Consider the following 15,747-nt stretch of genomic DNA (forward strand, 5'->3'; position numbering starts at 1 on the left):
GACATATATAAAATTTTAATAAACATAATATAAAATTAAATAATAAACATAAAATACTATAATACAAAACAAGAGAACTACAACTGAAAAAAAAAAAAAAGAATTGTACAACCATATTATATGGAATAGTTAAGGTGTTCATAGATCGGGTCGGATTAGGTCGGATTTAAATATATTTATATCCAACTCTAAAAAGACAACGAGTCTACTTTGATCTGACTCGAAAAAAACTAAGTTAATCCGGGTCAACTCAATAAAACATAAGTATATACAAATTTATAAATTTTATACATTGAAATAATAAAATTTTACTTTTAAAAAATAAATTCAACAAATTTTATATCATATTTATATCAAAATAAATAATTTTAAAATAAAAATAATATCGTAAATATAAAAAATATTAACTAAATTATAAAAATATAATATAATATTATTAATTAACTTAAATATATATTTTTTATTATAAAAAGTAATTTTGAATTGGATCGGGTGAGTTAAAACAAAATTTAAATTCAACTAAAAAATAACATTGGATAAAAAAAATAAATCCGACAAAATATATCTCGAATTTAGATCTGAATTCCAGACTGAGACGAATCTTAAACACCTCTAAAATTAGTCATGGCCTAATCAGAAAATAAAAATAAAAATAAAATAAAAGAAGACGACATAGTGAGGACAGTGGTCATGAGTGGCGGGCCTAGCAGGTAAATTAATTGAGGCGTTGGGAGTTTAGAACCTATAACTAGAAAAGGATATATTATATTGCGGGATGTGGCTGTTGTCGGTGTGTTAGTTGGTCCCTGCTCTTCCATTTCTTGTGTACAATCTTTTCTGCATTCACTTCCAACTCTGGTTCTTTTCTTTCATTGTTTTTTTTTTATAAGTATTATTTATATATTAAAATTAATCATTAATATATTTTTATATAAATATATATTATTTAATTTATTTTTAATATATATTTTATATTAATAATTAATTTTAATATTAATTTTAACATATAATAATTGATATATATATATATATATATATATATATATATATATATATATAAACTCTAGTATGAAGAGCGAAGACAAATGCACGTTAATAACTAAAGGTAATCTTTTGGGGAATTTACATCAATAAATAAAATAGCATCTAATTTTATATTAATATCTTAAAACCAAAATCGTTATATAAATGTCCTATTTTATTAATTATTTTATTAATTAAATCGAATTCAATTTACACTTATTCTATATAATTGATTCGATTTAGATAAATTATTAATAAATTGAATTAGATAGATTCGATTTATGAAAGAAGAGATTTTATAAGATAAATCGAAGCAAGTAATATTAATTTATTAAATTTGATACACCATAAGTAAATCAAAGTCATTGTTTTGATTTACTATATTTTGATACACGAATAAATAAATCAAAGTCTATTGATTCAATTTATATCTATATGAAGTTAATGCTAAATCGAATTTAATTAATTTGATAATACGAGTTTATAAAAAAATTACATTTTTATTATTTAATAGGTTCGTACCGAGAACATTATAAATTTATATAGTACTCATAATATCTTTTAAACAAATTTTAAATTTTATAAAATTATTTATAATAATTACAAAAAAGTTTAAAATAAAAAATATAAAATTTTATAAAAATATTTACATTTAAAATTATTATTAAAATTTTAATTATATTCATTACAAAATAAATAATTACAATAAAATTTTTAAAAATTATAATAATATATAAATACAAAATAAATAAAAAGAAAAAAAACATATTTTATAAGGATATAAATAATAAGGACTTATAAAGCCTTAAAGCTCATGATCCATTTTCCAAAATTAAAAAACAAATGCCAGCTACTTGGCACAGAAAAGAAATTTATAGATCTCTCGTCAATCTAAAATGAATGACTTATACCTAAAGTTTTTTTTTTTCGTGACAATATTCTGTAACTTGTATTTTATATTTTTAATATTTTAAAAAAAAATTTCACAAACTTTTTTTTTATTATACGTTACAGGTATAAGAGTTAAAAAGATAGAATAACACAAGTAAGATTATAAATAAAAAATTCAATAAAAATATTTTTTTTTATGAATATACGATGGGTACTTAATCATACAACAAAACAATTTAGTTACAAAGATTAATGGAGGAACTCAAACATAAATAATAGTATTAAACCTTTAATTAAGTTCTTAATTTTTTGTTGCAAAACTTTGAATTGTTGTAGAATTAAAGAAACAAAATTTAACATCGAAAAATTCAGTAGGTATAATTATTTTTTTTTGAAAACTAAAGATTAATGCAATTTTGAAAAAATAAATGATTACTTATGAGCTAAATACATCGCAATTGCAGCTAGTTAATTTTATAAGGAAGCAATTTGATTACAAAAGTTAACAAAAAAAATTCAGACAAAAATATACCCTTGATCGTTGTTCTTTTTTTGTTTTGTTCAACCTCCACCATTAGCCATGCCAATCACTCTTTAGGGTTGATCGTCGTTGTCACGCTTTGATGCGTCAATAATACTAACTATGAGATCCAATAACTTAATAAAATTATCGACAGAAGTCAAATCTAAGAATACTTTGAAAATATTTGTTGTCTTTTAATTAATATCGTGATAGTGGTGATTGAAAAACATGAATAGTTTATACTTTTGGTGGATGAAGTGTCGTTTGTTGAATTATTTAATTTTTTTTCAATTTTATCATCTTGTAGAATATTTTAAATGTGATTATTTGCTTATGAAAAAAAAATGATTAGTTGTGGTGGTTAATTCGAATGTTGAGATTAGTAGAGGAATATTTCTATAATTTATATTCTAGAATTTAAGATGTTTAGGAATTTGTTTAGTTTGAAAGAAAATTATGTGGGAAGAAAATTTTTGATAAAAGAACAATTTAGGAAATGAGCCAAAGAAAGTAGTCTCAACATTTTTAAGTTCTATGATTTGAATTAGTAGGGAGTGTTTATTTTATTTTGTTTATTTATTTATTTGAATATTGTTCATGTATTTGTGACAAGTTAAAAAAAGAACATATGAGCAACAATGAGATGCTGAATAGGAGAATGAAAGATGTTAAAGCCTTAAAGGAGAGCTAATAGTTATATATAAAAAAAATGTAAACAAAAATACAAGAATTGAAACTGAATAAAAAATACATTAACATTAAAATTAAAATTAAAATAAAAAATAAAAGAAATAAATTAAAATTTGAATATAAAAAGAATTACTCTACTTTTTACTTAATTTTTTGACGTAACAATAAAGGAATTTCTCAATCTAATATGTCAAGTCACCAAAAAAAAAAATTTAATATGTTCATGCCATAGTTTAAAAATTGAATCGAATGACTCTTCAACCTTTTATTCAGTTTTCCAATACAACAAAAAAGAGACTCACTCAACTTTATTTGTTCACATTATGATTTCATCACAAAACTAAAAGGGGAGTTTTCACACCTTTAATATTTGAATTACAACTACAATCATTTATAAAATATTTATAATCTCTTATTAAATTAAAATAAAAAATCCTAAACACATAACATCAAATCTAATTTAATAACTAGATAAATAAAATAAAAATACATCAAATTAAATTGAACATTCTAAAAATATGAATAATAACTTTTAAATAATTTTTAATATCTTTATATCACGAATATTTGAAACACGTATCAAATAGACTACTTACCTATCAAAATTTTTTTTTGATTCTCTATAAACAAAAAGATAATACAATAATTATCTGAAAAAATAAAAAAGATAAAAAGACAAAATAAAATTTTTTCGTCTTACGAAAACTCATGGATTATTAAAGATTCGAACACCTTAACATCTGCTAATTATCGCATATTTATTATCATAGTTAATCACCAATATTTATGATCTCTTTTTATTATACTACCAATCGTATTCCTCTCTACTATTAGTACTAATTTTCTATTGATGGAAGAGCTAAAAGGAGAAGGATGACGATACTGTCAAAAAAAAGTAGAACCGTGGCTAAAAGAAAAAGAAAGAGAGTGAAAACTACAAAATCTTTTGTTTTTAAATGAAGATTCAAATATGCTATCATAAGTAAATTAAAAAAGATATTTTTTAATTATTAAATTATTAATAAAAATATCCTCTAAAATTATTAACAATAAAAATGTTTTAAAAATACTTTTAAATTTATTAAAATATTAAAAAATATGATTTCTTTGGTAAATAAAGTGCGTATAAAATATATAATTAAAATTTAATTTTTAAATTTTTATGTTTTAAAAATATTTTTTATTACAATAATGTTTTACATCATGTAAAAAATACATCCAAGCTATCCAAGCAGTTTTGGCTAGACGCGTCTCTCCCACCCCAACTCATTTGTGATACACGCGCTCTAATATATTAACGTAAATCTTCTCTGCTGCAATCTAAACCTTCTGCTCAACGTAAAGCACTCCTAGTTCTTCTCTGCTCGCGTTTTTCTTCTTCGTTTTCTTAATCGATTTGTATTGCATTCAACGTAATAAGTTTCGTCGTTCTTCTTTACTCGCGTCCATCTTCTTCGTTTTCTTCTTCGATCCGCTTACGTTGCATTTATCTTTTTCCCATTCTTCTTCGTTTTCTTCTTTGATCTGCACATAGCATTTATCTTCTGAATAAAAAAATGAATGGACGCAGGTGTTCTGAATTGAATTGTATTGATAATCTCTAAATTGTAGACACAGGTGTTTTGAATTTGATTTTATATAATGGATAATGTTCCGTTCATTTAGTACTATACAATTGTTTTACCATAATAATGTGTTTGGTTCATTATGTAGAAAGCTGTTTGAATTTGAATTTATATAACAGATAATGTTCCGTTCATTTATTACTATACAATTGTTTCACCATAATAACGTGTTTGGTTCGTTATGCAGAAAACTGTTTGAATTTGAATTTATATAATAGATAATGTTCCGTTCATTTAGTACTATACAATTGTTTCACCATAATAACGTGTATGTTCCATTCATTTTGCAGATTAGGTGTGTTGTGGATGAACAAATTGTCCCAAAGGTCCGAATGACTTTCAAGACACTAGAAGAAGTTATAAAGTTCTACAAAAATTATTTCAAACTTGTCGGTTTTTCTACCAAAATAAGGAACACGATTAGGAAGGGAGACGGGATTAAGAATCAACTAATCGTATGCAGCAGAGAGGGGAGGTGGAAATCAAAGATATTTCCAACTCCGAAGACAAATTCCTCAGCCAGCATAAACTGTCAAGCCAGGATCTACGTACACATGTTGAAGGACATCAGTCTTTGGACAATTTCTAAAGTTGTTCTGAATCATTCACACTCCTGCTATCCAGATCGGACAGAGATGCTCAAACAACACAGGGAGCTAAGCATGTTCGTGCGTCGCACCATCGAAAGCAACGAGAAAGCCGGAATCAGATTGAACAAAACTTACCAATCATTCAGTTTTTATTAACATAAATTTCCATTCATGTATAAGCAAATTTCGATTCACTGAAGTTATAGGAAGGTTAACTTTTGATTAGTGTTAGTCTTTATTGAATATTCACTTTTTTGTGTGTTTGATATTAGCTTTCTGAAATTCTTTATTGAATAATCACTTTTTTATTTATTGAATAGTCAATTTATTCTGTTATGTCAAAGAGTTTAAATGTTTCTGAAACTAAATACTAATAGCAACATTTTTTTAAAATTATCTTTCTGCTATATTGATATATGCACTTTTTCGGTTCATCCAGTGTATTAATTTCGTTTTATTTGTGTTTTGGTGGCTCTTAATGTTTGATAAATATCCTGATTTCATTCATTGTGAACCTAGAACAAAACAATATCCAGACAGTTTCAACAAATATATACATTAACATCTCATACCAACAAGACAAGGACTAATCCATCTTGAATCAGATATATACATTAACATTAGATTTTTAATAACATTTACATTAATATTCACATATATACATTGAAAGAAGCAGTGTTTCCTTTTTTAAATAAGTTGAACAAAATAGTGTTAACTGCAACCAGTCAAATAAAGTATATCTTATTTACTATCTATATTCCCGGATGTGAATTTACAATAAGGGTTGGAGAGGGCAGCATATGACTTTGGGAGTCTTATTGCTTTAAATGTCCGAATCACTTGGTCTCTGATTTTGTTTAATTTGTACAACATAATATTTGGACCATATTTGAGTTTGAAGGCATCAATCTCTTCCTAAATTTCAATTGAAAGGAATTAGTTTATTTGAAAGAAAGCGGATAAATATATTTAATGTGTACATATGCTTACGTTATAGTGCGACTTCTACTTTTTTGTCACCATCATTTTTTTATTTTTGCTGTAAGCACAAAAAAAATTGGTCAATACTTCACTCAATACACCGATAAACACAAGCATGCATATTTCAATAAGGTGAATCAAAATAGCCAAATCCACTGAACCGAACACCATTTATGTTTTGAATAAAACGTGATAAACATTCAATCAGCAACAAAAGCATTTCTGCATGCAAAAGAACTCAATGAACACACTAACAATTAAGTGAATCAAAATACCCAACTCCACTGAACTGAACACCATTTATGTTCTGACTAAAATGTGATAAACAGTCAATCATAAAAAAAATATTTCTTTATGCAAAAAAACTCAACTGAACATACTAACAATCAAGTAAATCAAAATGGCCAACTGCACTAAACTGAACACCATTCATGTTTTGAATAAAATGTGATAAACATTCAACCATCAAGAAAAATATTTTTTCATACAAAAGGACTCAACTAAATACTCAACAATCAAATGAATGAAAATGACCAACTTCACTGAACAGAACACCATTCATGTTTTGAATAAAATGTAATAAACATTCAATCAGCAACAAAAATATTTCTGCCTGCAAAATAACTTAACTGAACACACTAACAATTAAGTAAATCAAAATGACCAACTCCACTGAACTGAATGAAAATAAGAACACATTTCCATTCCTATACCCTAATTATGCAAAAAAATTGATTCAAAATAAGTCAATCTACTAAACAAAGCAACTCAATCCAATAAATCTAAAATGCAATTAGGAGAAACGCGAGATTGCGAGATTTTTGAATAATAGTTTTTATCATACCTTTCGCAATCTCTGTTGTTGTTTTTGTTTGTTTTTTCTTCTTCCTTTCGAAATCTTCTCGCGATTCCTGAGTAGAAGTAGTTTCTGCAGAGAAAACGATCGAGTTTTGAGAAATTTTGAGAGAGATTCGAAGTTCTCCAGTAGCGGTTTCAAGGTCGAAGAAAGATCGATGTTTCATAGTGAAGGCGCAAACAAACATTAAATGTTTTCGGGGGTTTGGATGCATGTAATACACGCTCATTTAATGGAATTGGTTTTTTTTTTCTGTGTTGGGCTAGTTTGGATGAATTTGGATGGAAAATTATATGGATGTGTAATCCATTTGTTTTTATTATTGACAAAAAACTATGAAACTTTGAGAGATTTTGAGAGATTCGAAATTCTCCAATAGCAGTTTCAAGGTTGAAAAAGGAACACTGTTTCATAGTAAAAGTGCGAATGAATGTTAAATATTTTCGGGAGTTTGGGCACGTGTAATACGCGCTCATTTAATGGGATTGAATTTTTTTTTTTTGTGTTGGGTCAGTTTAAATGAATTTGGATAGAAAATTATATGGATGTGTAGTCCATCTATTTTTATTATTGACAAAAAACTATAAAAAAAAGTCATTAATATAAAATATTAAATTTTCAAAACAGTAATATCTCATTTTCTTAAATTATGATAGAAAACAAAACAACATCAAAATCCTCTATAATTTTTTTAGAATATATAACTTCTATAAGGTTATAAAATATTTTGAACTTTTAAAAAATTTAAAAATAATTTTAACTTTTCTTTTTAAATTTTAATGAAAATTCAAATGCGCTCTCATAAGTAAACTGAAATTTTTTGTTTTCAAATTACTAAGTCATTGACGAAAATATTCTCTAAAATTGTTAATGATAAAATAATCTAAAATATTTTAAAATTCTAAAAAAAATAAAGAATACTATTTTTATAAGTGGTAAATAAATTTTATATTTAGAAAATTTAAAATAAGGAGAAGAATAATGTATCACATTTCTAATTATTATTTCAAAACACGACATCCAAAATCATATTTCTAATTTGTTTCAGACTTCAGAGTATACATTTACCAATAGTTTTGAATTTTGAACAAATTTGAAAATAATTTCAATTCTTTTTTTGTATTTTAAATTCCATTATTTTATTTTATCCCAGACTGGTCTCTCTTTTGTTGTAAATTGTGTTATCCTTGTCTTGTAATGTACTTTACCTTTTGAGTGCGACACAGTGACTCACACGCCTCTTCCTACTTCTTAAGCGCTTCAACTTCATGATCTTCAAACAAAGCAAACCCTTTTTGCAACCCAATACACTCCTTAATCAGACAAGTGTTCATACATTACACTACTACACAACTAACTCACTGAACTCGCATGTGTTCCTTTCCTTCTTGTTTTCATTGGTTTGCATAAAGGGTACCTTTTAATGAAAGTATATGTGGTTGTTGGGGTAGTAGATTCCTTCCATTTCTCTGATTTCTTTGCAGTGGGGTTGGTGTGTTTATAGAGAAAAAGAAAGAGAATGATTCAGTTGTTGTATATGGTTCTGTTTGTGGAGTGTGTGATGGGGTTTCTTTTGTTAGTGAAAGTTGGGCCATTGAGGGAGCTTGTGATGAAGACAATTGAACAAGTGAAGATGGGGAAGGGTCCAGCTACAGTGAAGACAATTGCTGGGACAATGTCTGTTATTCTGATTTCAAGCCTCATGAGTATTGTTAAGATCCAGAATAAAGGTGCTAAGCTTGGTACCATGTCACCCATGGATCAAGTTCTCTGGAGGACTCATGTGCTTGAAGCTTCACTTATGGGTATGAACATTCTTGCTTCTTCTTCTTCTAGCTCATGTGATCCTATTTGTTTGTTTGTTTGTTTGTCTAAGACACATAGTTCTTAGGACTATGCTAAGTGTGCACAATAAATTAAATCACACATGTATTTATACACAAATACATTAGTAGCTGATTGTGGCGTACGTATAGCATTTTTGTAGTTGTTATCATAAGTGACTAGTTAACAAAGCTTTTTCCCACTAGGTGGGGTCGGCTACATAGATCAAAAGACGTCATTGAGTAGTGTCCATGCATTGGGGTGCGACGAAGTTTTATGTTGGCTGTCGTAGGCCTAACATAGCCCTATATGGAAAATGTTTGAATCAGAGAGAATAGGAAGCACAGGAAGCTCCTTTTGGAGTCGGCATTAAGTAATCTACATCGATATCAATACCTTAAAAAGAAAGGGCTTCCATGGTTAAAAATGGCTGTGTAGAAATTTGGCACATTTCTTTTGTGGTTGAATTTTAAGGAAATTAAACCAATTGCAGCTTATTTTGTTCCCTAGCTGAATGTGATTCCTATAAAACTCCACTCTGTGTATTGTAGTACTTCATAGATTGTGAGAGGATTTCCTTAAATTCAACTAGTTGGTTCTGTATTCAAACTTGGTTTAGTTTTTCTTTTTCTAAGATGTGATACTGAGAATTTAGGACTAAGGTAACTGAATAATTTCATAACTTGAAAAAGCTTGATGAATAATTGAAATATGATCAAGCCTCTTGCCTTAGGATCGAACTTGGTAAATGGAAAGTCGGATCTTCTGTTATGTTGGTGTGTGTTCATTCATTGATTATCGAAGTATACATCATATACTTCAAATTTTTATAAATTGTTGATGTTTTCTCTTCAATTTGTTTTGAATGTTCATGTAATTATACTGACACAAGTCACAATAGAATTGACAATAATAATTGTCTTTGTTAAGTACTAAGTGGTACTAAATCTGATGGAATAAGTAGTACTGTTATTTACAAGTTGAATGAGATGGTGACACAATGGTAGTAAAGAGTGGTGATTATTAATAGTGAAGGTATGCTCATGGTGATTATTGATGCGGGTGTGCTTCAACACAGTCGTTTTTATCGGTTTTGGACCTGGTGGATAAACTAGTGTGGTTAAAGGAGTGGGGAACATACCAATGTGGTGTGGCTCAGTTGGCAATGCAAGATGGGTACGTGGGAAGAGCTTCTGGGTTTGATCCCCACTAAACACACTCCCTTGAAGGATGAAGAGCCTTAATTGTGACTAAACCCTGAACCAGATTAGTTGGTCCCTACTCCCTAGTTAGACATGTAGATACCGGTTGTTACCATGTTGGGAGCATTAACTGCTGAATGCTTTCTCATAAAGCATATTGGATTCGAAATTTCAAAGTTGAATTGATAGTTCTTAAGTTGCTACTTTTGCGCGTAGATGTACCTTGTAGTTCCATGCTTCACTGAGAACTCATTTCCCTAAATGGAAGTACCGATTTGTAGGCATTGAGTAGAGCTCCTACTTCTTTTGTTGTGTAAATCTTATGAATATGTTTATGGTAAGAAATAGGATCAAATATTTGTGTATTAGTTGGGCAGGAAAAGAATAAGGAATTAGGTGTGTCTTCAGATGTACTAAAGTGTCTATAGGACTAGTAATGTTTCTGTTTGTTTCATGATCATTTTGATTAGCCATGATTCTTACTCAATCTTATCATCTATATTTTCATTCTAAGTTTGGCTACACGTATGTTCTTTTTCTTGCTGATCCTTTAATTACCAATTATAGTCCATCAATCTTCAGTTTATCACTATACATTCAAAAACTTCAGTCACTATCTGATTTCCTTCGGAGTTGTGTACAAAGCCGAAGTTATACTTTTCAATAGCCAGAAAGTTGCTTAGAACTGAATCCTTGATGAAATTCCCATTTTCATGGTTGGTTCTTTGATTTTCAACAGCATACAAAGTTTCATCTTTTAACCTTCGCCAAGTTATATATATATTGACATTTTGTTACAAAGCTGAATCTGCATGTATGCGATAATTCGATGTTGCAGGTTTTACATTGTTCCTTGGATTCATAATTGATCGTGTCCACCATTATATGCAAAAGCTTAATAAGTTACGGAGTAATGCAGGAGCTTCTAGAGAAGAACTAGAGAGCCTTCAGAAAGAAAACGTGCTGCTTAAGGAAAAGCAAGATAAAGCTTCCAAGGAGATAAAGCAGCTAAAGGAACAAATTTCAACTCTTTCGGAGAGTTTGAAGAAGACAAAGGCGGAGTCCGAAGAGAAGGACAAAAGAGTCGAAACTGCCGAAGCTCACGTTGAGTCGCTTCAAAAACAAGCCGCGGATCTACTACTCGAATACGACAGGCTCTTGGAAGACAACCAGAATCTTCAGGCTCAAGCATCACGACACAAGGTTTGACGAAAAAAGTAGAATTTCGTTGGCGAACCGAGTTTTTAGGAAAATATATCACTGTACCATCATTGATTTGGTTGTGAAATCACATATGATTCCTTTGTTTTAGATCATTGCTTAACAGTTGCCTCATTCTAATCTAGTGGTTTCTTTTTTTTTTTTTTCAATGGAAAAAAAGATTTTGGAGTTGGCAGTTTTGTAGCTCAGAATTATTGACGATACAAATGAAAATCTAGAGTAGAATCATAGAACAAGTTGGCTTATTTATTTTTTATTTATGCTTGGAGATGCATCTTGACATTCAAATTTTATGTAAAACCTAGTGCTTTAATGCAAATTTAAAATTTCCTATGTTTGTAAAAAGGCTTAATTAATTCAAAATGCTCCAATACACTATCATAATTCATGAGTTGAATAAAGATGGAACTATTAACAAGTTGACAATGAAGACAAAAGTTATGGCAAATCTACAGATAAATAAAGGAAATTCCAACCAAAAACATACAAATCTACTATTAATGAGTTGCAAACTTTGCATTTCCCTATTTGTTATTGAACAGATTTTTTTAGTAGCATTCATTTATATATCAATCTTGAAGAAACACATCTTTGGTAAGGTTTAGCTCCCTAGTGACATCTGCCATGTTCATTCTTTCATTCGGGGATTCAACTGAACAAGCAAGTCCAATTCTAATTAGAGAAAATACACACATGGTTAGCTTCTTTGTGTATTTTTCTTCTTTTCTAATTTGTTTTGGCAAAAGAGTTGAGTCCATAATCTCTAGAAGATTGTGTGATTATGCCATCTTCACATAGTTATGAAGATTGTTATCATCTTTAAACATTTCTTCCATTGGCCTCCTTCCAGTCACCATTTCCAATACTAGAATTCCAAAAGAATACACATCACCTTGCATTGACACCTCACAACTCATTCCATACTCTGTGAAAACAACATGCCAATTTCACATTTAAAAAGTGAAAACAATAAAATTATGTTTTTCGCTTTCACTTCCTCTTTTAGTTTTTCCTTCTCACAATTTTAAAAAAATGGAAAGAGAGAATAAAAATTTAAACTAAAAAAGTCCTTATAAGATTGGATGAAACAGATTATACCTGGAGGAGCATATCCAATAGTTCCCTTGAACACAGTTGTGGTAGATTGATTATGAGGATCACCATTAGTCACTGAGAGAAGCCTTGCTAATCCAAAATCAGTCACATGAGCAACCATGTCATCATCAAGAAGCACATTCTCTGGCTTTAGATCACAATGAACAACGGGTTGTTCACATCCATAGTGAAGATAATGTAATGCAGATGCCACATCGATAACAATATTTAGTCTTTGAGTAAGGTCTAATGTATATAGCCTATCTGTGATTTCAGCACTAGGATGCAACCACTTTTCTAAGCTTCCATTAGGCATGTACTCAAAACACTAATGCTTTAAATTCCTGGCCACTATAATCTATGCTCGAGCAACATGTTAAAATCTTCACCAGATTTCGATGCCTGATAAATTTTAGAGCATTACCTTCAGCAATGAAACTCTTGTGAGCTCCACTCATTTGAAGGTTTATCACCTTTATGGCGACAAACTTGTGTTCGGATTCAAGGAATCCTTTGTACACGGAACCAAAGCTACCAGATCCAATCAAGTTACTGGTAGAAAACCCCTGTGTTGAATGATGTAGGATTTGGTATGACACCATTGATAATTGATTTGTTGATGCTGTCAAAGATGATGTTCTTTTTTTCTTCTTGCTCAAGAAAACAACAATTGAAAGCAAAATAAGGCATACAACCACACAAATAACAATTATGGCTGGCTTCAAATTATGGTGATTGCTTCTTGCCATAACATTGGCAGGGCATGGTGCAAGATGTAACTGTAAGACACCTCCACAAAGCTTATTATTACCAACAATTGAAATTGCAGTTGCATCCTTGAATACACCCTCCAATGGTACCTTCCCTTCTAGCATATTGAAAGATACATTCAAATATGTTAGAAAAGAAAGCCTCTGCATATCTGTTGGAATTGATCCGGACAAGTTATTTCGCGAGAGATCCAAATGAGAAAGGCCTTTCAATGAAGCTATTGATGAAGGTATCATGCCACTGAAAGTATTATCATGTAAGTCTAAATATTCCATACGTGTGCACTTTCCAATAGTCATAGGAATCTGCCCAGATAGAGAGTTATTGGAGATATCCAAAGTTCCAAGGTTTCCAAGAGCTCCAACCTCAACAGGAAGAGTGCCATTCAGTGAATTATGAGATAAGTTCAGATTTGTGGACAAGGATGAAAGGCTAAAAACTTCCACTGGTATAGCACCACTAAAATTGTTTCCTGAAAAATCCCAAGTACAACAAGTTTTGCCAATTTCCAATACTTGGTGGAATTTTCCCATAAAACATATTTTTTGAAATGCTTATTTCAACCAGTTGAGTGAGGTTACCCAAAGAGATAGGTATCTCACCCATAAGGTTGTTTGCACTCAAACCCATAATTGCATTTTCTGAAACTTTCCAAAAGAATTTGGAATAAACACAGTAAAGTGGTTATATTCCAAATCCAAATCAATTAAATTTGTGTTATTGCATATAGTTTCAGGGATAGTTCCATGTATTTGATTAAAATCAAGACTTATTTCAGTGAGTTGAGCTGACAAATTCCCTATGGAGTTGGGTAAAACACCTCCGAAATTGTTGGAACTCAAAACCAAACTTTCCAATTCGGTACAATTAACCAAAGATGTTATATAATCCAAGTCTAGAGCTGAATTAATACCAAGATGGTTGTAGTTTAAATTTAGCCAATAAAGATCCTTCAGGTTTCCTAGATTTGGAACTTTTCCAACAAAACTGCAATAGCCAATATCAAAAAGTTGGAGTGAAGATGCATTTGAAATGGAAGTTGGGATTGGACCTGAAATTTGATTCCCTCCAATGCCAATCTCTTGCAGACTGATGAGGCTGGAGAACATGTTGGATGGAAGGGAGCCATGAAACTGGTTGTCTGCAGCATAGAAAATAGCGAGTGACGCATATTGTAAAGCGAAGAAGGAAGCTCCCCGGACAGTTTATTGGCACCAATGGCAAAACCTGATAAGCTTTTTAATTTTCCAATTTCTTCAGGTATCTTGCCTTCCAAGTAATTATAACCGATAGAAAGAATACTTAGAGAAGAGATATTCCATATGGAAGATGGAATTTCTCCAGAGTAGTTATTCTTGTTAAGACTCAACTTTTCAAGCTTCTTAAGAGTGCCAATCTCCATTGGTATTCGGCCGTAGAGATTGTTACTCGACATGTTTAGAAGCCTTAGCTCCGAGCAATTAGCCAAACTGACAGGAAACTCTCCTGTCAGTTTGTTATCCGGGAGGTAGAGTCGTTGTAATCTGAACAAACGACCTATCTCCCGAGGGATTTCTCCATAGAAGCTATTGCTCGCAAGGTTGAGAGTTCGCAAGAAAGAGAGATTTCCAATGTATGGAGATATTATGCCATGCAACTGACATAGTTGAAGGCTCAAGTGTTGCACTCTTTGATGCTTAATGCTGCATGTGATTCCATGCCAGTTGCAGAAGTGGCTTGAAGTATTCCATGAGCTTAAAACTCCATATGGATCATTGGATATTAACTCTTTAAACCGAAACAATGCTATAACATAGGTCTCATTTCCTAAAATGTTGGTGGCTAATGAAGCTTTAAGCCACACAAAGAATACATAAAAGAAAAGGAGTCCCATTGAAGGGAAAAGCATTGGATATTTTCTTTTGGTTTGCAAATTGAAAATTGTAATGCTGTTTTTTCCAGTGTGAGATTCTACAGCTGATCATATGCCACTTCTATTTATATTCGTCAAAAAATGTTACTTGTATACAAAAAATATCTATATTCTAACATGTATTTTACATAAATGACTGATTTAATGATTGATTTTGAAATATCCAAAGAAGAGAAACACAAAAGTTTTCATAATACAGAGATCAATCACCATTCATGATTAATTGATTCCTAATAAGTTTGGTCCATTGACTCAATCACTCAATGGGTAAACGCTTGAAGATTAATTGCAATTGCGATTTCTAACCTTATAACAACCACATTGTCCATGCCGTGCAAATTTAGCATGTTGACTAATAGTGATGTAATCAGTACATAAATGAAGATACCAATGCTTGAAAGGGCCAAGAACAATCTCTTGGGTATGAACAACAAGAAATGGAGAAGTTTAGTTTGAGAAGACTACTAACGAGATGGGTCAAAAATCAAAATACAGAAAAATTATTAGACTTTCAAAAGTACAATAATATTTCAGATTACGATA

The 15,747-nt window shown here is 30.2% G+C and overlaps 1 protein-coding gene and 1 pseudogene across 1 annotated transcript; one reads left to right on the plus strand and one right to left on the minus strand.

The window, feature by feature from the left end:
* The first annotated feature begins 8,414 nt into the window (after positions 1-8,414).
* Positions 8,415-11,715, plus strand: LOC130951119 (uncharacterized). Its single transcript, XM_057879735.1, has 2 exons — positions 8,415-8,984; positions 11,044-11,715. The coding sequence occupies exons 1-2, from the start codon at positions 8,699-8,701 to the stop codon at positions 11,412-11,414; spliced, it is 657 nt and encodes a 218-aa protein (XP_057735718.1). The 5' UTR covers positions 8,415-8,698; the 3' UTR covers positions 11,415-11,715.
* A 276-nt stretch (positions 11,716-11,991) lies between these two features.
* Positions 11,992-15,165, minus strand: LOC130949143 (probable LRR receptor-like serine/threonine-protein kinase At3g47570; annotated as a pseudogene).
* Positions 15,166-15,747: the final 582 nt, after the last annotated feature.

This window comes from Arachis stenosperma, chromosome 9 (genome assembly GCF_014773155.1).
Source record: "Arachis stenosperma cultivar V10309 chromosome 9, arast.V10309.gnm1.PFL2, whole genome shotgun sequence".
NCBI lineage: Eukaryota > Viridiplantae > Streptophyta > Magnoliopsida > Fabales > Fabaceae > Arachis > Arachis stenosperma.